Source organism: Bactrocera tryoni, chromosome 1 (assembly GCF_016617805.1).
Source record: "Bactrocera tryoni isolate S06 chromosome 1, CSIRO_BtryS06_freeze2, whole genome shotgun sequence".
In the NCBI taxonomy this organism is placed as follows: Eukaryota; Metazoa; Arthropoda; class Insecta; order Diptera; family Tephritidae; genus Bactrocera; species Bactrocera tryoni.
Window position 1 is genome coordinate 30,117,761 of NC_052499.1, and position 22,410 is coordinate 30,140,170.

General features: G+C 37.3%; 1 protein-coding gene across 5 annotated transcripts in view; it reads right to left on the bottom strand.

The window, feature by feature from the left end:
* The window catches only part of LOC120782687 (follicle-stimulating hormone receptor), a 65,001-nt gene that overhangs the window by 36,863 nt on the left and 5,728 nt on the right, over positions 1-22,410 (bottom strand). For all 5 annotated transcript variants that reach the window (XM_040115080.1, XM_040115082.1, XM_040115077.1 and 2 more), the window contains exon 2: positions 1,999-2,706. In XM_040115080.1, the coding sequence (XP_039971014.1) occupies positions 1,999-2,463 (465 nt within the window). In that variant the 5' untranslated portion in view covers positions 2,464-2,706. The remainder of the gene's footprint in view (positions 1-1,998; positions 2,707-22,410) is intronic.

A 22,410-nucleotide genomic window follows, 5' to 3' on the forward strand; every position in this document is an offset into this window, starting at 1 on the left:
CGATTTATGGATGTCGTCATCAATCAGGATGAGGTATATAACTATGTTTCAAAGAAAGAATGGAAGAAAATTTTAGAACATATTTTGCATGAATTTATGGACCAATATTGTGGCCCAGGAAACATGTTCGCTTAACTTCATATAAGAAGGATCTATAAATTAACTTTCAGTACGTAGATACTCTTTTTGAATCAAATTAGCTCTAGGTAAACTGCTAAATTGTTTTATGTATGTTTTATTTTGCTGAGAAAGTACAATAAATCTGAATATCAGAGGCAGGAAATGACATAATGTGATTATGAGGGCTTCAATAGTTCTTATAGGAGCTTCAGACACACTCTTATACAAATACATACATACATGTGCACCATAGGATAGACGCATGTATCTACAAGTATATTCCAACAGCCGGCATAGCTTTCTTTTTGAGACTTTGAGTATAATTACTTCGGTAGCTTGAATGTCACCTTTTCCCTGTAAATTGTAATTATTGCATCCAACTTTCTTAAAGCAATGCTCTGTCGCGATTCTCTTTTTGCTGCTGCTTAATAGGGAAGAGCCATCGACAAATTGGTTCCGGTATGACCGCCCGCTAATCAAACAAAAGACGCATGGTGTAAAGTTGCAGCAGGAAATAGCACAGACATCAGCAAGGAGGATGTCTTGGCCCATCTACTGAGTAATTTAATTTGTACACGAATGATAAAGTAATCAATTTAGTTAAGCTCCATGATAAAATATGGTGGTGAAGAGAAACATAAGAACATACGTATATACTTATGTACCATATATGAGTCATTCCATCCAAAATTAACCCTCTAAAATTTTTTTCGTACAAAACTTTTTTTTTGTGTTCCTTGAGACAATCTATTGGATTGTATTTGGACTCGATATAAATAATTTTGGAGTTATGAAACAGACTCTATCGCTGCGAAGCATGTTTGATCTCGCACTCCGCTATTTCTTCGGTACACGCGCTGAAAAAAAGCTTACTGCACTAGCCGCAAATGCTCCGAAATGTATAATTCAGTAACTAGAGAGCCAATGTATATTTTTCATTAAAAGTAATTCCAAATTAAAAAAATTATATTTCTTTATAAAACTGTACTTTTTATTTATAAAAAAAAAGTCGAAAAATTTAAATGTAAATATATCTCATTAGAAAGCTGAGAAAAAATCATTAACAAAAGGCTGGTTAGTTATTATTATAATGAAATACTTTCCTTCGTTTACTTAAATCTTTAAAGGTAAAAAAATTTTCATTTTGAGTCGAAATACAAAAATACGGGTCAAATATTATGCCTCAAAGAACAAAACGAAATGTTTTCCACAATAAATACTTCAATATAATTTTTGAATGGAATGACCCATATACATACATACATATGTATGTAGGTATGTACATTATAAGTATTTACATTCCCGTAACCTATAAAAAGCTTCGGAAAGGCAATATAATACTTTCAATTTATTGGTGAATAATGGAAGGTGTGTACATAATAATACACAATATATATGTATATAATTATGTGTATGTGTTTACAGATATACATACATACATGGTGGAGAAATCAATGGATTAATCTAATCGCTAATAGCGGATACAATCAGCTGTAAGAAGTCACTAGTTCATTTTGTTAAACCATGAGGTCTGTCCTTTTGAGAGTGAGAGTGAGAGTGGCAAAAAAGTTCTAACTTTCATGAATATACATATGTACATATCTAAATTTTTTCCAAGTACAGACGACGGACGGACAGACAGTCGTATTTCAAATCGTCTCGTCATCTTGACCATCTATATACATATGTATACATTACCATACATACATATTTATACATCGGAGTATCTATTAATATCCATTATAAATAGAAGCTAATGTATATATGTATGTACTTGTATTCGTTGCATAATCTAATGTCACTTTGCCGGCGTATCCTCGTAGGATTTAAGTTATTCGTATATGTATGCATATTTACCATAAAAGTTGCTGTACTCACTTGATTTGTGGCATTCCAGCAGCAACATTGCCATCCCGTGTGCGTGGCCGGCACTGGTCGGTAACCTTGTGTGCTGCTATCTGAACCATCATGTAGTGGGTGGCGTGTCCACAGATCACTTACCGCAGTGCTGTTGTTTGCAGTGGTGGCTTCGTTGCCATTGTCGCTATTCGAACTATTGGCACTCGGTAATAATAGCTCTGGTGCGATGCCGATCAATGCCCTATCGAAGCCATATTGCATGTCGTAGCAGTTATTTAGCTGTGCGCTTTGCTCCTCGATCTGTCGCCTATGTGCGCAATGGCAGCAACAACAACAGTAGCATAATAGCAGCCATAATACCGGCAACAGGCGAAATAACGGATATATACGCATTTGCAAAAACCGCTTATTGAAGCGCCGCCGGCGACGCCAACAGGCACTCGACGTTCTCGCTTTAGGATGATGCTTGGGGGCGCGTCTCATTATGCCGATGCCTCTTTGTTTGGAATCATCATCTAATTTTTCATGTGTCTTGTTGTTGGTGTTATTTTAGTCGCATCTGCTTCTGTGCGGAATTCTCTTTGAAAATAAAGTATGACTTTTATGTGCTTTATTTGGGTTATCCTTTATGGCATTGTAATAGCGCTTTAGCCATTCTGACACCGGTAACATTTTCATTTCAAATTATTCGTCGACGAATGTTAATTTAGCTATTCAGTTCTCGATCTGTAAAAGAAATAATATTAAGTAGGGAAGAACCAAGCTCGGGTGTAGCCGAACATTTTATTCCTAAGATATTTGCAAGGCACAAAGTCGGAAAAATACCTTCAATTTTTAGCAAAACTTTATATTTAAAACTGTTTCGAACGGATTTAACATTAATTTTTCGGAAACCGAATGGATTGCTATCAAACTTGGCATATTGTTAACTTATGTGCAAAATAAGTAATTTAGTTTCATTCGTGTTCGAAATATGTAATTGAACCCCCTGACTTTCTTCAGGGAACCTCACAGATTAACCGATATTTTCGGTAAAACGTCAACCATGGATACTGAGGTCCAAATATTCGGCGACTGGAGGCTTGAAAAATTACCGGCTAATTTCTAAGTTTTATTTCAACAACGTCATTGGCTCTCTATTAATATACTATCAAGTAAAATAATTTTAAGGGATAGCGTGACCTATTGCATGCCGTTGTTCGATTCCGCCGATTTACACAATATACCACAATGCTAGGCACCAAATTGACTTAAAAGCAGTAAATTAGTTCCCGGGATATAGTCCACTCGAAGGTGCCAGAAATTTAGCCCATCGACCAATGTTGATACCGGTTCCTCTGAGAACCTTTTGTATCATATTAGAAGAGAAATTAAATGCTTGTGACGTATTTCTTTAGTGAATTAGTAGTTTAATAAAAGAATTTACCTTCAAATAGGAAATAGCCCTGTCAGACGACAGACGAAATTAATTCGCATTAAGAAACGCTAATGCGCATTGAAATTTTATGGTGACAGACGGCAGAATTGTGCATTTAGACAGCTGATAGTGAAATTTGTTTATATTTAAAAAGCAAAAGTGAAATAAAAATGGATAAGAAAAAATTATTAATGGCAATTTTGGTATTCTTGGAAAATCAATATAAATTTATCGAAAAAATTCGTTTATTATTAAATGCGTTAAAAGATAATAAAGTGCAATTAAAAGTAATTCTTGATTGTAACTCGAAAAAAATGTGCGAAAAAGTTAAGAATATTGGAAAAATGGATAGCAAACTGTGCGTTCTTTATTTTCCGCTATCTAAAATTATTAAAATTTGTTTTTGTTAATCTACTTGCACATAATTCAATTAGCAATATAAAAAAACTGCTAACCTCTGATGCTGTAAACGCAAAGGAGACGTTAGACTTCAAGCAACATCTGTCAGACAATAGTAAACAATTTTTGTGCATTACTAATTTGCATTTGCATCAAATGCGCAAGTTAATGCAAATTAAGCCCACTAATGCAAATTAGCGGTGTTTGGGAGAATAGACTCAAAATTATTGAATTAAATCTATATTATATGTCACTTCACAACTTATTGAATTACACCCTATCGATATAAGATTATTGTTGCTTTCTTTATAGCATAAAAGGGCTTAAAAAGATTATTATAATGACTTTGATCGATCCGTTTCAAAAACGGCTATATGCTGCCGATCTGAAGAATTTATCGGTACATCAGGGACTGCGGCGTTGCTTTGAACAATAATCTGCACCAATTTCCTTAAAGTACCAATAAAAAAGTTTTCCCTTAATTGACCGATATCAGCGGTTCGACAAATGAGCAACTTTTGTAGAGAAAAGGACATGTGATTGAGGCACCAATTCGGACGGACATGGCTAAATCGACTTAGCTCATCATGCTGATCATTTATATAAATATTTTAATAATTGTCAAACTTAATCTACCCTTTTCAGGGTATAAAAACTCATATACCCTATAAAAAGCACTCCTACAAGATTATCACATGTTTAGTTTTACAGCACGTTCTACATACATATGTCTAATGAATTTTATGTGGAGTTCATAATTATAAAAATAAGTTTAATGTATATAACCGTTCAAGCCAAAATAACTAAATTCGCTCAAGGTAAATCCTGTAAGAGTCCTTACAGTGTGAAAACAATGTGAAATCGGATCAAAACCCCGTTCATTCTCCATAAAAAGATACTGTTTAAAAGTACTAAAAGTGCGATAATTCAATAACTAAATACGCCAGAGACATAAAATGTTACACACGAGATGGTATGAGAGGGCTTAATACCGCACCTCCCTCTTTTAGGCGAAATCACATATCTCGGGACTTGCTCAACTGATTTTAATTAAATTCCATTTGTGTCTTTCATAAAACGTATTATTACTAGCGATGAATCTTGGATCTATGCTTATCGGCCGAATATCGTGCAAACGTGAACCGAAGCCGAAAAAAACCAAGTCAAAGCAGGTCAAAACTCAGGTTTTGTTGACGGTCTTCTTTGATTATAGATTTGTGGTGCACTCCGAATTCCTTCCGACTGACCAAACTCTCAATGTGAAAGACTATTTGACGTTATTATAGACCGTTAACTGTTGGTTTTTGCACCACGAAAAGGCACCGTCGCATACTACATTGATTCTTTGTGCAGCAACAAACGTATTCGCTTGTATGACTTACATATGTATGTATGGCTATTCAGCAAACACAAACTACCAATCGCGGGAAACCGTTTTGGGTCAATTGAAAACATTAAACATGAATCGGTAAGCGCATTGAAGGAATTACTTTGAAGGGGACGACATAGATTTTGAAGAATAATTTAAGAATTCTAGAATTATGAATAAAGTCTTACTATTTTTATACCCTGAACAGGGTATATTAAGTTTGTCACGATATTTGTAAAACCCAGAAAGAAGCGTCGGAGACCCTATAAAGTATATATATAAATGATCAGTATATTGAGCTGAGTCGGTTTAACCATGTCCGTCTGTCTGTCTGTCCGTGCGTCCGTCTGTATATATACGAACTAGTCCCTCAGTTTTTAAGATATCCTTTTGAAAGTTTTCAAACGTCATTTTCTCTTCAAGAAGCTGCTCATTTGTCGGAACGGCCGATATCGGACCACTATAACATATAGCTGCCATATAAACCGAACGATCGGAATTAAGTTCTTGTAAGTGAAATGGAAAAGCTTTCACATTTGACAATGTATCTTCACGAAAATTTGGTATCTAGATTATTTTCCAAAGTACAAAATGTAATCTCCGGATCAGATTATTTCTATATACAGTTCAAAAATGGAAGAAATCGGATAATAACCACGCCCACCTCCCTTCAAGAGGTTATGTTGAAAATCACTAAAAGTCCGTTAACCGACTAACAAAAACGTCAGAAACACTAAATTTTACGGAAGAAATGGCAGAAGTAAAAGCTGCACCCAGGCTTTTTTTAAAAATTGAAATGGGCGTGGCCTCGCCCACTTATGGACCAAAAACCGTATCTCAGGAACTACTAGACCGATTTCAATGAAATTCGGTATATAATATTTTTTTAACACCCTGATGACACGTACGAAATATGGGTGAAATCGGTTCACAACCACGCCTTCTTCCAATAAAACGCTATTTTGAATTCCATCTGATGCCTTCTCTGTATAATACATGTATATGTACATTAGGAATCAATGATGATAGCGGAATAAAAACTTTACACAAAATATCGAGTCTCTATATCATATAGCTGCCATACAAACTGGCCGATCAAAAACAAGTCTGGTAAGGAATCTTTGTTTTGCGAGGAGATTTAAGCTTTTTCTTGTTTTAATTTAATTTTCATGTCAAAAAATGTACCTATAATATCAATAACTTGAGTTTTCGAATTGCACTGCATCTGCATGAGAACGGTATACATACAAGTATATTATAATATGCCTTTATATACAAAAAATGTAATTTCATATTAAATTGACCAATTGCCATCAAAAACCATTTCAGAAATCAAAGCGATGAACGTTTCCCAAAAATAGCCGAAATTGCGCCTAAATTATTGAATTCCAGATATTGACAGCAATTATACTACAATAAATTGGTATAATCCGTTGGCATATACATATTTACATATACGCATATGTACATACGTGTTTATATCACTGCATGCGGGTGAGAATGTTATTTAATGACAGCTTTTTTCTGTTTGCCATCATTAAACGACTGAAGTTAAACAATATTTGCACCAATTAGCATAAAGCCGTTGAAACAACAAAAATTTAATCTCACAAACAATGTACAATGTACACTCACACATACACACATACAAATAAGCATGTACACAAATAACATTACCTTCAGCAAAACCATATAGTATGAACTAGTTACTTTGGAACTAGTATTGACCGCGAGTCCAACTGTCTGTGTTCGCACAAGCAATGCTTTTTTACACAATGCTGACCTACAAACTTTCGGTCAAAATATACTAGCCTCATACCAATTCAAACTATTAAAAACTATTAGTTGAATTAAACAAAACGACTCATTTCTTTTTTTCAGATTTTCCCTTTTATTACTATTTTATTAGTATCAGGACGTAAATACATATGTACAAGTTGTTATCCAAACAAAAAATAAATAGAAAACCAAACTGTACCATAATTTTATGTTAATGTTCGTAATCGAATGAAAAACAATAATAAAGTGTCTTTTGTAGATTTTTACTTTTCATTACTGCCTCAATGCTTATTACTTACAAAGTATTGCAAATTTTTATTTTGTAAAAATATATTCCGTGCGAATGAAAGAGATCCGATAAGGGTTTATAACAATTGCTTTAAAATTAGCAAATGGTTGGAGTGCTAACGCCATGAAACGGAAACTAAATCTCGCGAGTTCATTGAGAGAGCGGTTGTTGTGTGGCAGACGGGGTTTTTTGCAGTAGTGGGCGATTGAATTAAGATAGAGCTGTTAATAAATAATAAAAATTAAATACTTCACCAAAGAAGTTATTTTTTCGAGATAAACCTTGGCGAGAACCATATAATTAAGAGAAGGGTAGACTTATATAAGGAAAAAAATAAGTCAGCGAAAGCCAAATCTTAACATCTGGCCACCTAGGCGACTCGTACTCCTTTAACACAACATCCATTATACTTGTAGGACTCGGCCGTTATTCCCTTTACTTTCTTCAAGCATATTCCTTGTGGAGTCTATCGACTAATGGCGTTTATTTGAGTTTCGAACTATAGTCACGCACATTTTTCATACAACAAAATGTTAATTTCTATCAGATTCTGCCAGAATGGAGATTTCATAATATAAATTGTGTACAATAAGTGACTCTTAAAGCGTGGCATCTCTCATCTAAAAACCGTTGATATAGGTAAGGTTCGGGCCAATACTTCCTTTTGGCCCCATACACCTAATATAAGGATTTCCAAATTTCATCTTAGTATCGAAAATGGTTCCCGTTCCCTATAATATATTTAGTTTATTTTTTATAGTCGACTTTATGGCGAATATAATGGCCAATGCTCATATTATCTGGAACCTGCTTCTGTTTAAGGTCAATAATATTGGGTAGTCGCAAAGCCTTTTCGTATTTCTAATCAAACTTGAACTTATTTATTTTATATTTAAATAAACAAACAAATATGTACCATTTTGGACGACCACTTTTTGCCATTTTTCCGCTAGAGACATTTTCCACCAGTGTAAAACTTCCATCAGTGTAAATCGAAATTTCGAAATTTCCAGAATGGAAGCGAACGAACCATTGTTGTGATAAACGACCTGATACAGCATCGTCTCCGTAAACTTCACAAATTTCATTGGTGGCTTGCGTGGCATTCTTTCCTTTTTTATACAAACATTTCAAAAAATTGCGAATTTCCTCATTATTTTCACTCTTTTTTGAACAGCTGTAACCTTTTTTCAACTTCCCCGAATTTCATTTTTTTAGTTGAATGAAGCTGAAAATCTCACCTTTCCAACTATATCGTATGATACAATGTGATTGATAGCACTGTAGATATATCACGAAATCTATTGAAAAAATACGAAAAGACTTTTTCGACTACCAATAGATGAAATCGGTGAAGATCTTGTTTACTAGACAATTTCACCAAAATCTTAAAATATTTCCTCGTCTTGCAAATTGCCAGAGCACTGAATTTTCGTCTACACCCGGACGTACCTGTTCAAAAAGTATCGCGACAGTTTGCTGACAGTTTTCTTCGATTGCTGGGGCGTGGTGCATCATGAGTTCTTGCCACAGGGAAGAACGGTCAATAAGGAATATTACCTGCAAGTTATGCGCAATTTGCGCGAAGCAATCCGCCAGAAACGCCCGGATTTGTGGAAGAACAAAAATTGGCCCCTGCTCACACATCGTTGCTTGTGCGCCACTTTTTGGCCAAAAACAACACACTAATGGTTCCGCAGCCACCGTATTCCCCAGATCTGGCCCCCTGTGACTTTTCCTTGTTCCCTAAACTGAAGAGGCCCATGAAAGGACGACGTTACGCTTCTCTTGACGAGATAAAGACGGCATCGAAGGAGGAGCTGAAGAAGATAAAAAAAATGATTTTTTGAAGTGTTTCGAAGATTGGAAAAACCGTTGGCACAAGTGTATAATATCTCATGGGGATTACTTTGAAGGGGACAAAATAGATATTCATGAAGTCCAGTCCACGGCCTGGTACATAAGAATTAAATCCATATGATTTTCAAAAGATTTTTTGAAGGGAAAAAATATTGTTAAAGCAAAAACTTACGGACACTGCCATAGAAAAATCAACCACTAAGGTTTGGTATGCTAACTTAAGACGTGAAAGTGGCACCGAAGATGATAAACGCAGTGGACGACCGTGAAGTGAATTGTTTGAGATAGCATATGCTCTAAAGATACGAGATGTTCTCTTGAATTTTTGCGCCGATATAAAACATGGCATCCAATCGATAGTCATCCGAGTGAACTTCGCATGATAAACGCGCTCGGAAGCTTGGACAAACGCACAAGGTTATGGCGTCTGTATTTTGGGAAGCGCGTGTGATAATTTTTATTTAATACCTTGAAAAAAAGAAGCACTATCAAGGATTAAAGGACGAAGACGCCGAAAAGCAGCCCCGTTAGGAAAACAAAAACAGGGCTGTTTCACTAAGACAATGCACCGTGTCACAACTCAATGAAAATGACGACAAAAATCCATGAATCGGGTTTCGAATTGCTTCGCATCCACCGTATTCTGCACATCTGGTCCACAGCGATTATTTCCTGTTCTCAAATCTCAAAAGAATGCGGAATGGGAAATTTTCGTCGAATGATGAGTTGTTTACCGAACTTAGGCGGTTTTTATTAGCATAATCAGTGTTGAAAGGGACTTTGTTGAATAAAAAAAACGAATTTTGTCTAAAAATGTGTTTTACTATAGCAGCCCGGGGACTTTTCAAATGACCTGTTACAAACACACGGAGAAATTGGTATAGCCATAGACGTACCTCGACAGAATCGTGAGCGTGAATTCGAGGCACATTTAGGCAAATGAGGTAATGAGAAAAGAGTATTTGTACTCATAAGGAGCTCATGAATTCCAAAACTATCAGCACTTCAGGTACATATATAAATTATTATTTCGTTACATAGGGTTGCAGCTTGAAATCTGTTTTTATAACCTTTTGCAATATTCATAAATTCAAATGAATATTTGCAAAACAAATTGCCACAAATCTGTTAAGCTTTTGGGCCTTTATTGATTTAATCATTTAACTTAATTTAGCAAATTAAGAGCGTTGACAATTGTGCAGCCCATACTATTGTAGCATGCGATTAATTTAATGCCACTGAAGCGGCAAAGTCATTGGTAGCGCTAGAGCGATGGCCAACACAGTATTGATTGCTCCAAAAATTTTAAATGTCAATTGACGACATATTCACTGCCACACACGCATCGAGCGCGGAGCGGTCGCGCACATCCGCCAATAATTACTCCGGCGAGGTGCCACGAGGGCGGAGGCGAAACTTTGTAAATCAAAGTGTTAATTGCAGCAACACGATCGGCGTGTTGGTTGCTTCTTTCTTGCAGCCGTGCGCCCGAGCGGCGGTTTCGTGCGCTTATATTGTTGTGGGTGCCGCTTGCTGTACGATATTTGCGTAGCGTGTGAATGCAATCAGATCGATTCGATCAAAAACTGCTTTCGTTATAAAACTACAACAAAGAAATAGTTGTGTGCGCTTAGTTTTATATACTACTACCAAATTACGCCTCAGCAAAGTGTTTTCAAAGTCAACAAATGAGCTCTCTGGAAAGTTAGTCGCGATACAGGTACTAATTACCTAATTTAATAGATACAATTCGCATACTTGTTACATTAGGTGTTTATTCTGAATGCCATCTTATACTATCTTTAGAAAATTTTCATTATTATTGAAAAGGTTGAAAAAGTGAACAGTTGTTGCAATAATGAATTGCAATTGTCCGATTCAGTATCAATTATTTCCTTCGATATAATCTGAAGAGACGAAGTTTTAGAAACATAAAAAGCGTGCTTAGCCTCGGTCACAGTGAATATTACAATTCCATAAACAAGATTGCGACAAACCACATCATAAGCGAAAAGAACGATCAAACTTACTTAGAAATTATAAAAAAAAACTTTCCTCCTTTTTGTTTCTGACATCATGAACTATTATATTTTCTGTCAATTTCAGTCCAAAAATGTAACGGAACTATTTCTATCCCCCTTGGAATATTACATATCGCATAAGCTAAGCACAGCAAATATTGAAATCCTATTTTTAATTCAACATCGGAATTAAAAAGGGGAACATTTAATTATAAAACCTAACATCGCTTTTACAAAATGAAAAACTAATTTTGAATTCAAAACGTTTAGGATTAAAATTTGAAAATTTTGTTTTTTTACCACCAGTGCTTTAGAGTACTAGTTGGAGTTGGAGGATGGAGTCACGCAAGTGAGGAAAGGCGAAACATCCCCTACATAAGGTTGTGCGCTGGGTTTGGGACCCACCAAGTAAAGAAACACCCCCAATGAAAAATAACAACCAGCCTCGGATGAGAGACCCCCCTTTTGATGACGACCATGGCAAGCACCTGGAATGTATGGTCCCTTAATTGGTAAGGTGCCGCTGCCCAGCTGGTTGACGTCCTCGTTAGAGTGAAGGCTGACATCACCGCCGTCCAAGAAATGCGATGGACGGGACAAGGAATGAAACGTTTACTACAGTGGCCATATAAATAAGCGCAAGTTTGGCGTGGGATTCGTGGTGGGAGAGAGACTCCGTCGCCGAGTACTATCATTCACTCCGGTGAATGAACGTCTAGCCACAATCCGCATCAAAGCGAGGTTCTTCAACATATCGCCGATTTGGCCCACGCCCCGACGGAAGAGAAGGACGAGGGGACCAAAGATGCCTTCTACGAGTGCTTGGAACGCACCCATGAGAGATGCCCCCGCCACGATGTCAAAATCGTGCTTGGCGACTTTAACGTCAGTGTGGGCAAAGAAGGTATCTTTAGCGCAACAGTCGATAAATTCAGCCTCCACGAGAAAACATCCCCAAATGGGCTGAGGCTGATCGACTTCGCCGGGGCCCGAAATATGGTTAGATAACCACTAGATTCCAGCACAAGAAGATCCATCAAGCTACCTGGCTATCTCCGGATCGAAAAGCCACCAACCAGATCGATCATGTTGTGATAGACGGAAGACACGTCTGCAGTGTTCTAGACCTGCGTACGCTCCGAGGTCCTAACATCGACTCGGACCACTATCTTGTTGCAGCCAAAATTCGCACCCGCCTCTGTGCAGGAAAAAACGAACGTTAACTAACACAAGGAAGGTTCGACGTCGAGAAGCTGCAATAACAACAGACAGCAGAACAATTTTCTACTCGGCTTGCACTGCTGCTCTCTGAGAGCACTCGTCAAAAGCTCAGCATAAGGGAACTGTGGGACAGCATTTCAAACTCCTGCAACCGAAACCATTGGTTTTCGGAAAATGCAAAAGAACAGCTGGTACGACGAGGAGTGCCGTGTCGCAGCGGAGAGAAAACAGGCTGCCTACCTCGCTACGATACGATCGACCACAACACGTGCGGGATGGGGTAGATACCGAGAGTTAAAGAGGAAATCAAGACGCAGACAGAAAAAGAAAGAGGCCGAAATACGTGAGTATGAAGAGCTTGATAAGCTGGCCGACAGGGCTAATGCTCGAAAATTGGCAGTGAAAGTACAACATGAGGAGAAGGCGAACCCAATTCCCCAATCGATGACGATGGAGCAGACGTTCCATTGCCCGACCATGAAGAAGTTCGATTAGGAAATACCCGCTTGAAGAACAACAAAGCGGCGGGGCAGATGGATTACCGGCCGAGCTATTCAAACAGGGCGGCGAAGAACTGATAAGGAGCATGCATCAGCTTCTTTGTAAAATATGGTCAGACGAAAGCATGCCCAACGGTTGGAATTTAAGTGTGCTCTGCCCAATCCACAAAAAGGGAGATCCCACAATCTGCCAACTACCGTGGGATAAGCCTCCTCAACATCGCGTATAAGGTTCTATCGAGCGTATTGTGTGAAAAGGTATAGCCCACCGTCAAAAAACTGATTGGACCTTATCAGTGCGGCTTTAGGCCTGGAAAATCAACAACCGACCAGATATTCACCATGCGACAAATCTTGGAAAAGACCCGTGAAAGGTGAGTTGATTTCAAAGCTGCTTTCGACAGCACGAAAAGGAGCTGCCTTTATGCAGCGATGTCTGAATTTGTTATCCCCGCAAAACTAATACGGCTGTGTAAACTAACGTTGAGCAACACCAAAAGATCCGTCAGGATCGGGAAGGACCTCACCGAGCCATTCGATACCAAACGAGGTTTCAGACACGGCGACTCCCTATCATGCGACCGTAGAGTTTTAAGAGTTCCCGGTTCCATCTTCTCCGCTCACGCGAAATGCTTTCGTTATAAAGCTGCTGCAAAAGTCTCGCGGATAAAAGCTCCCTCGAATACCCAAAGGGCTTTCTCATCTCGGTTCGTCATCGTCTATGTTTTTCGCCGTACAATAGGACTGGAATAATGTAAGTAATTTTCATTCGTCGAAAAAGGGAACTGCTTCCTTATTGCCTGCCGATCCTACAATAACACTAGTTGGCAACAGTTATTATGCCCTTGATCTTCGACCTTAGATTATTGGTGGAATTTGAGCTTGTTCTGAGAAAAACAAAGTCCTTAAACTTTTCACGTTTATACATAGCTACCAATAGTGTCGCAATTTCCCAAACTCAAAGAAAATTTATGTGAGGTCTCCAGGTACTTTGTTCTACTCTCGTTCACCACAAGACCAGTCTCTTTCGCTTATTTTTCTAGGCTGTGTACCTCAGTAGCATTGTACTTTTAGAGTATACAATGCTACAGCGGTTGGTATTGAAGTTATCTTCCTAATTACATCACACTCCTCTCTGCATTTGGATTTTTCGGCCTTCATTTTTAGAACGCAGGAAAATATCTCAACATTTGTCCAAGTATTTTATCTTTTTCATTCCAAAAATATTTTCTTTGAAAATTTGTCTTCAAATACTTTCAATTTTGTCATGTTAAATATATTTTCTCTCAAAATATTTTCTCGCATACTTTTAAAGCAGACACTTTATGAACCTGGATCAAAACCATTAATCAACCGTAACTTTCTGTTCCATTCTACGTGTGTCATCAAATTACATAAATTTAACTTAACACTAACCCAGTGAGTATACCGTACTTGCTGCAATACCGATTCAAATATTCATATGCAAGCCTACCCATCTTCTTTTCTGTCAAATGTAATGCTTCTCACCTTTTTTCTTTAGAGAGTCATAGCTCTTTAAGTAGTTTTCAACATAACTGTTATGATGGTTGCTATGGTTTCATCAAGAAAACTCCATTTTTACTCAAGTTATTATTTGCACGAACGCACGCAGCAATCATTTAAATTTATATGTATATATCTCTATCCATTTATAGTCTTTACGGGATAGATAAATACTTCAAATGACTCCCTTTGTGGGCCGGAAAAAGTATTTCCACTCAAAAGTGATACGACCTTATATCGGGTGATTTTTTAAGAGCTTGATAACTTTTTTTTAAAAAAAAACGCATAAAATTTGCAAAATCTCATCGGTTCTTTATTTGAAACGTTAGATTGGTTCATGACATTTACTTTTTGAAGATAATTTCATTTAAATGTTGACCGCGCTGCGTCTTAGGTGGTCCATTCGGAAAGTCCAATTTTGGGCAACTTTTTCGAGCATTTCGGCCGGAATAGCCCGAATTTCTTCGGAAATGTTGTCTTCCAAAGCTGGAATAGTTGCTGGCTTATTTCTGTAGACTTTAGACTTGGCCGTAGCCCCCACAAAAATAGTCTAAAGGCGTTAAATCGCATGATCTTGGTGGCCAACTTACGGGTCCATTTCTTGAGATGAATTGTTCTCCGAGAGTTTTCCCTCAAAATGGCCATAGAATCACTTGAGCTGTGTGGCATGTAGCGCCATCTTGTTGAAACCACATGAGTCAACATTTAAATGAAATTATCTTCAAAAAGTAAATGTCATGAACCAATCTAACGTTTCAAATAAAGAACCGATGAGATTTTGCAAATTTTATGCGTTTTTTTTTTTTTAAAAGTTATCAAGCTCTTAAAAAATCACCCGATATTTCCTGAACTTGAACCTATTGCATTTGCACACATTTGAAAAGCGTTAGGGGTGTGAAAATAGACGACTCTCACTGTTTGAATGTGTGTACTTCCTTCTGTAAGCTTCTTTAATCCAACAGATAACTATTTTTAACTTTTGCAGAATTGCACTACTTAATACATGTACTGGGTATGGTGGGTGGCATGCCACATTCATGTTCATGGACTGCATGTAATTGAAGCATGGTAATTCTGGCGAAATTTACATAAAACATTACCGGGAAGCGCGTCAAGTGTCGTTAAAAATTAAAATAAAGTGAATAAATCAGAGCGCATTAAATATGTTACGTTTTTTCAATATCTAAAAAATGTGCTTTTTACCAACATGTTCGGAAATATGAAGAATTCAATGCCACTTCACTATCTTTAAGTTCACAAAGCTCTGAAATGATATTTAAAGCTCACGATAGTACCGATATGAAATCAGCCAGTACAAGTGTTCGTCTTTTCCTAGTGTAATACATGTCATTACATATTTTAATGAAACCATATGGTCTTATTATCTTAACAGATAAGTAAGTACACTGCCCGAAATTGGTCCATATTTTTTCCTAAATTTGTGGGAGAGGACTAGTTTGCGGATTTAAGGAATCTGGAAAAATATTCTTGTCTTTCGGTGATTAGATACTTGTTATTGTAAGGAAAAATTGACAAAAACAGATACTCTATATCTATGGCATTCACATCAGGTCAATCATAATCAAATTCTCGATGAAATATCTTCTGCAAATTTGGCATGGATTATTGTAAATGACAATGCTACAACATTTGAAGAAATTTTTCAGATCGAGCCACTATATCATAAGTAGCCATACAAACTGAACGATCAAAATTAAGTTCTTATACGGAAACTCGTTTGTTAGTAAGCTTCCAGTTTCGGTACAACCAAAAGTAACATTTATATAACGCTTAGTTTCACCAGTAAGTTTGTAACTTTTTTTCAAGGGCACTGAAAGGCCACTGCGTGACAAAAAACAATAGTTTGATAGACACTGCAGAAAACAAAACAAAATGCGCCTATGCAGGTAACACAAATAATGTCATTTGAATATCTAAATTACTCAAACACATCCTCAATGAAAGTGAAAGCACCACGTGTATATTTAATTTGTGTTTGGAAAACTAAAAAATACATGCCTTTCAAGCACTTCAATCTGACCGAAAAATACTTATTCCACAAGTATTATGAGAAATGCGTGAGATGTTTTGTGTCACATTCTTGGTGTATCGCGCATACGACACTTTTCCCTCAATTATACAAATATTTTTATATGTGCCCAGTTCCTGTTGCGAATTTTTTATCGAAAATATCGGTCAATCTATTAGATATATCATTCGTTCGTTCTTTCTTGACAACGGTATGCTCGCATATAGTACCTAATAAAGCGATTTTCAAACTTCCAACTTGACTTTACACCGCATAGATCTGCCAATACTACAAATATCACATTAGAGGATGATTTTAATGTAATATGTAAATCTATATTATTACTTAATAAAATATCAAATTTGATTATAATCCTTCTCCGATTTCGTCCAATTTTTCAAGCCTTTCTAATATAAAATATTACGAAGACCTGAGGTATTTCCCTTGCTTTGTACTATTTTCGATTATATCCGAACTTAGCCCTTCCTTGCTTGTTTTTAACTATATTTATTTCTTGTTTTTCAATTTTATTTATGATTTCTCTCATATTCTGAGCAAATACAAATGTATTTATGTGCCTTAATTTATGCAGACAGGAGAGTCTACCTCAGTATATACATATGTACATGAATGAATAAAAATTCCATTTTAAAATTTATTAACCTCAACGTCAGCGTTCTAGCTTCAATTATTGCCTTTCGATTTCGTAAATAACTCATCGTCAACATACTATATGTAGTAAGTATACTCTTGAAAAGTTCACATTTCCAAAAGACGCAGCCATTCATTATTCCATTATTGTCGATAGGAATAAAAATCGTGCAGGAGTGAGGTGGAAGTTTTACTTGTGTAGAGTTTTGGACTATGTTTTCTGAAATAAAAAATATGCTGGTATTGAGAAACATGTGAGCTTATTAACACACATTATATACATTTCTGTATATAGTATATAGTTGTGTAGGCATAGGTTAAAACTTTTCAATTGCAGAAGTACACTGTAACTCTGTTACAATTTCGTTTTAGTTGTTTAATCAAACAACTTATGTGGTAAATAATTCGTAAATCAAATAAGAAAAGAGAGAGCAAAGTAATTTTACATAAAAATATGCAATTCTCCGTGTTTTTGAGTGTCATAATTCGCAATTGGGGTAAGCGTTTATTTATGTTCATACATATAAAACTTATTTCAAGAATAAAGTACATGATTAAAATAACAGACGCCTGTATATTATAAACAAATTTAAGTCAAAAATATTATCAATTCCGGTGATATATGTACATATGTAAAACTTCGTTAAAAAATGGACATCCAAGATGGAACTGAGGGATATTGCAGCTGACCTAGGGTACGTTACAAGTATGTCAAGTCAATAAGTGAGCAATCATTAACAGATCGGTTGACCTTCTGGAATCTTCGCTTTTGGTAGCCATGAAGATAACAGTTAATCAACTTTAATGAACTGTGCATTTGTGCGCATTCCATTTGCTAATTTTGTTGTTGCTTCCATAATTTAATTTTTTGACAAGAGCGTTCAAGGAAAGCGTCAGAAGAAAGCGAATCGATGACACCTAATACTTATGCACATATGTATGTATACATTGATAATATCCAACGTTAGAACGTTACTCGGTTTGAAACATCTGTGCAACTTACCTTTTGCACACTTAAAGGTCTGTTTTGTTGGCAGTGAATTCTAGTCTCGAATGATCTAAATGGAATTTCTATAGGTGCAGTGGATCGAAATTGTATGGAAAATTTGATGAAGGTCGCAATAAGTTCACATACAGAGCGCGAACGTACTGAAGACGATTTCGCAATATTTTTTGGGGCGTTCGGTAAACAAATTAGAAAAATAGTTAGAAAGCAACCACTTGAGTTTTGACTCAAGATTTGTTAAGTAACAAAAACATACGTTAACTTCGGCTGCACCAAAGCTATAATACCCTTCATAGGTGCATTTTTAATATGTAGCATAAAAGGGTATAAAAAGGCCTTTATTCTGATTTTAATCCGTCTGTTTGAATGCGGCTATAAGTTATGGTTGTCCGATATCAAATTTGACTGCAATGCATTCACGATTTCGTCGAACAATGAATGTTGAACTCTTTTGCAATATGTTTTAATATGAAGTTGGGTAACAACTGATAGTATTTCCTCGGCTTGGACTCTTGCAAATTGCGAGTATGAAATATTTTTTTATTTATACTTTTATTATACCGGAATTGCAGTATGTCATTGAAATAACTAATCCAAACTTATGCAAATATTGCACTAGTTTACAGTTATTTTGCGACTGTGTTGTTAGATGCGGTTTCTTGCTAAGTTTGGATTGTTAAAACCGAAAATGATAATTCTTAACACGTAGGATATTTTGCGTTATTTCTTCAGATTTATTGATTTATTAATCAGATTCGTGATCCAGCTTAATGTTTCGGACAAAAACGTTCTCTCCTCGGTACCTCGTCAATAATTTACTCGGATGCGATCTCAGTTTTTTTGTAGTACAAGAGTAACAAAATCCACTGTCAAAGTTCCACAGTAATTGGATTTTCCTGCCAAATGTATTCCAGAAAACAATCATATCATTCTTGGCTCCACGCATTTCATAAATACATAATTGAATAACATCGAGACGTTAGTCACCGCTAAATAAAGATCCGTTACACTCGAACTTGACCGTACCTTAGTCAATTTTAATATGATTATAAGCAATTTATCGTGACAATGAATTAATAAATTTTTTTTAATGATATTGTCATATATTAAATGCATTTATTAATTCAGATCCAGATTTTTCACATTCTCCAGTAATACTTACATTGTACATATGTAAATTAATATATTGTGAGAGAATGTGCATCAACCACAGCCAATAAAACGTATTCGAAGTGTAATAATATCGCAAATTCAAAGTTTTGTAATAATAATGAGAAAAATCCAATCGATTATGTCTATATATATGTATGTACATATGTATATACCTAATGGAAGATAAGGTGTGAAAAGCTCAGGTGGATGAAAGCAATGACATGAGGATTTTAAATAAATATTCCACACATATGTATGTATTAATGTACCTATGTATATATGTATGAGTGAGGATGATCGAAGCAAATGTTGTGCTAAGTGTGGTGAAAAGGGGCATTTCGCAAAGGAATGTGATAAAAGCCCGTCGTGTGCAGCATGCAAAAGCAGTGGGAAAAAGGAGACAGGTCACCGGACAGGAAGTTGGAAGAGTCCTCTATATCAAGCGGCGTGTAAAAAGATAAAATAAAAGTTGTCCAAATCAATCTAAATCATTGTGAAGCTGCTCAATAGCTACTGATGCAAACAATCTTCGAGGAAAAGGTGGAGGTGGCGATAGTGTGTGAGCACAAGGAAAACAAAGCTGCCATATGGGCCTGTGGGGGCAACGCCTCCCAAGATAAGCCGCTCATGGGCAGATCTTACTATACGCGAGCGAAAATATGTGGCATTTATTTTTACAGCTGCTAAATTCCTCCGAGTGTGCTGCAAGGAGATTACGGCAGAATTCTCGATGAACTAGTCCGAGACGCCCTCACTACTACGCCAAACATCATAGCAGGCGATTTCAACGCATGGGCAATTGAATGGGGTAGTAGCTATACAAACAGGCGGGGTAATGCTCTACTCAAAGCGTTTTCTATGTTAGACGCAGTGCTGCTCAATACCGGCGGTAGAAATACTTTTGAAAAGAATGGACGCGGATCTGTAATAGATATTAATTTCGCCAGCAGCACGCTGGATCGATCAGCAAATTGGAAAGTGTGCGACTTTTATACCCATAGCGATCTCCTGGCCATCTTGCAGGAAATCCGCAAGCAAACACAAACCAGATCCAGCGTTAAAAAATTGCAGAAAAAAGGATGGAAGGTTGAAACGTTGGATGAAGAAACTTTCAAACTTATGTTGGATGGGAACTCAGATGCGATCAATGATGCTGCTATGTGTAGAAAAAGGCATAACCCAAAGGCCCGCATACTGGTGGAACGAGGAGATCAGCACATTAAGAAGCGAATGCCATAAAGCGAGACGCCTATGCCAAAGAAGTCAAGGTTCGCCACAACATACAAGACTTCGAGAAACTTTCAAAAAAACGCAAGGAATTCAAGAAAGCTATCAAAAGAAGTAAGTCCTCAAGTTGAAAAGGTGGACGAGAATCCGTGGAGTGACGCATATAAAATAGTGATGGCGAAAATCAGAGGGGGTAAAAGTCAAGCACCAACCTGTCCGACCCTCCTAGAAAAGGTGGTGAAAACGCTTTTCCCAACGCAAGAACCCCAATCGAGTAGAACGATACCAACCGTGATGGAATCTCCGACGAGAAGGAAGTAGTGGAAGTGGCGGCGAGATTTGGCAACGCAAAGGCACCAGGACTTGATGGTATCCCGAACAAGGCACTGAAAATTAGCAAGAGGGCCTCCGCCGAACTCTACTCACGATGATTAAATGAAGGAGTTTTCCTAACAATTTGGAAAAAAACAGCAGCTGGTTCTTCTTCAGAAGCCAAACAAACCAGCGGGAGAGCCGAGTGCGTATCGTCCACTCTGCATGATCGACACGATGGCCAAAATACTGGAAAGACTGATTTGCATACGTCTAGACCGTCACCTAGGAGAAGAGTCTCCTGGTTTATCTGAAAACCAATTTGGATTCAGAAGACATCGGTCCACTTTAGACGCAGTTGGAAAAGTGACGGGCATTGCGGCCAAGGCCATAGAGGGCACCAGATGGATGCATGGAGATAAAAAATACTGTGATCACGCTTGACGTGAAAAACGCTTTCAACTCTGCATTCTGGCCACATATACTGAGGGCATTAGAGGCAAGAAACACCCCGGGGTATCTTCTAAGGACAATTAGCAGCTATTTGTCTGCCAGACTACTGCTGTATGATACCAATACAGGTCCAAAAACCTACATGGTGACAGGTGAAGTAGCACAAAGCTCCGTACTAGGCCCATTATTATGGAATGTGCTGTGCGACGGGGTGTTACGTTTTCCGCTGCCAAAAGAAGCACAGATAATTGGCTATGCGGACGACATTGCCGTAACGATCGTTGCTAAAGAGCTCTTCCAGATACAAAACATATGCAATGAGACCGTGTCGAAAATTAAAGACTGGCTTACGAGTACTAAGCTGCAGCTTGCAGGTGAAATTCTCTTAATTCTTTCACTTTACAGAACATAAACCAAACACCAATGAAATTATCGGAATAAACGATTGCACAACTAATGCAAGCTATACCACATACATTGCAGAGGAGGATCCAGAAAATTCTTTTTGGTTTAGGGTAAAAAACAAATATTGTAAACATGATAGTATTAGTATTAAATACCATGGTGAAAAAATACTTGATTGCAAGTGTGGGCCAAGTTTTGAGAATCTTTCGAGAACTTCTTCTGCAGTGGCTTCAATGTCAAATGCGTGTGCAGCAACTCTAGGCCGAGCAATATGTCTTGAAACATCTTGTTCGTCTTCAGCCACGTTTTCATGCGGCGAAGTGTCGACAAAGAGCGTTCAGAGCTCGCCTTCTTCAAAGGAAGTGTGCAGAATATGCGAAGCAAACTATAAAGTATGGGGTATATGTCTGCATCGCAAATCTTCGACGTTTCTAATGCAGTAGTCGGTAACTTGTGGTAACTTTGACTTTTGCTTCTGCCCTCTATGGCACTACCTGTGATCAAGTTCACCTTTGCGCTTCAAACGTCGCACGAAAAGGCCTTTGAATCTATCTATCAAGCAGTCAATAGGATTTGCCATCTTTCACTTCTGCCGCCTTTCTTTGTGTCTGAATAAATGAATCGAAAATGTTCCTTAACTTTTTGAAATTTCAGAACGTTACAAGCAGCGTATCTATCATATTTGCTGCCCTTGCCAGATCGATCGATTCTTTATGAAGAATCACGCTGAGTGAAAGAATTAGAGATAGAATATCACGTTGCCGAAAAATCCCACTTATTAGTTCAAATTTGCACACGGCCGCGATGAGTATCGTT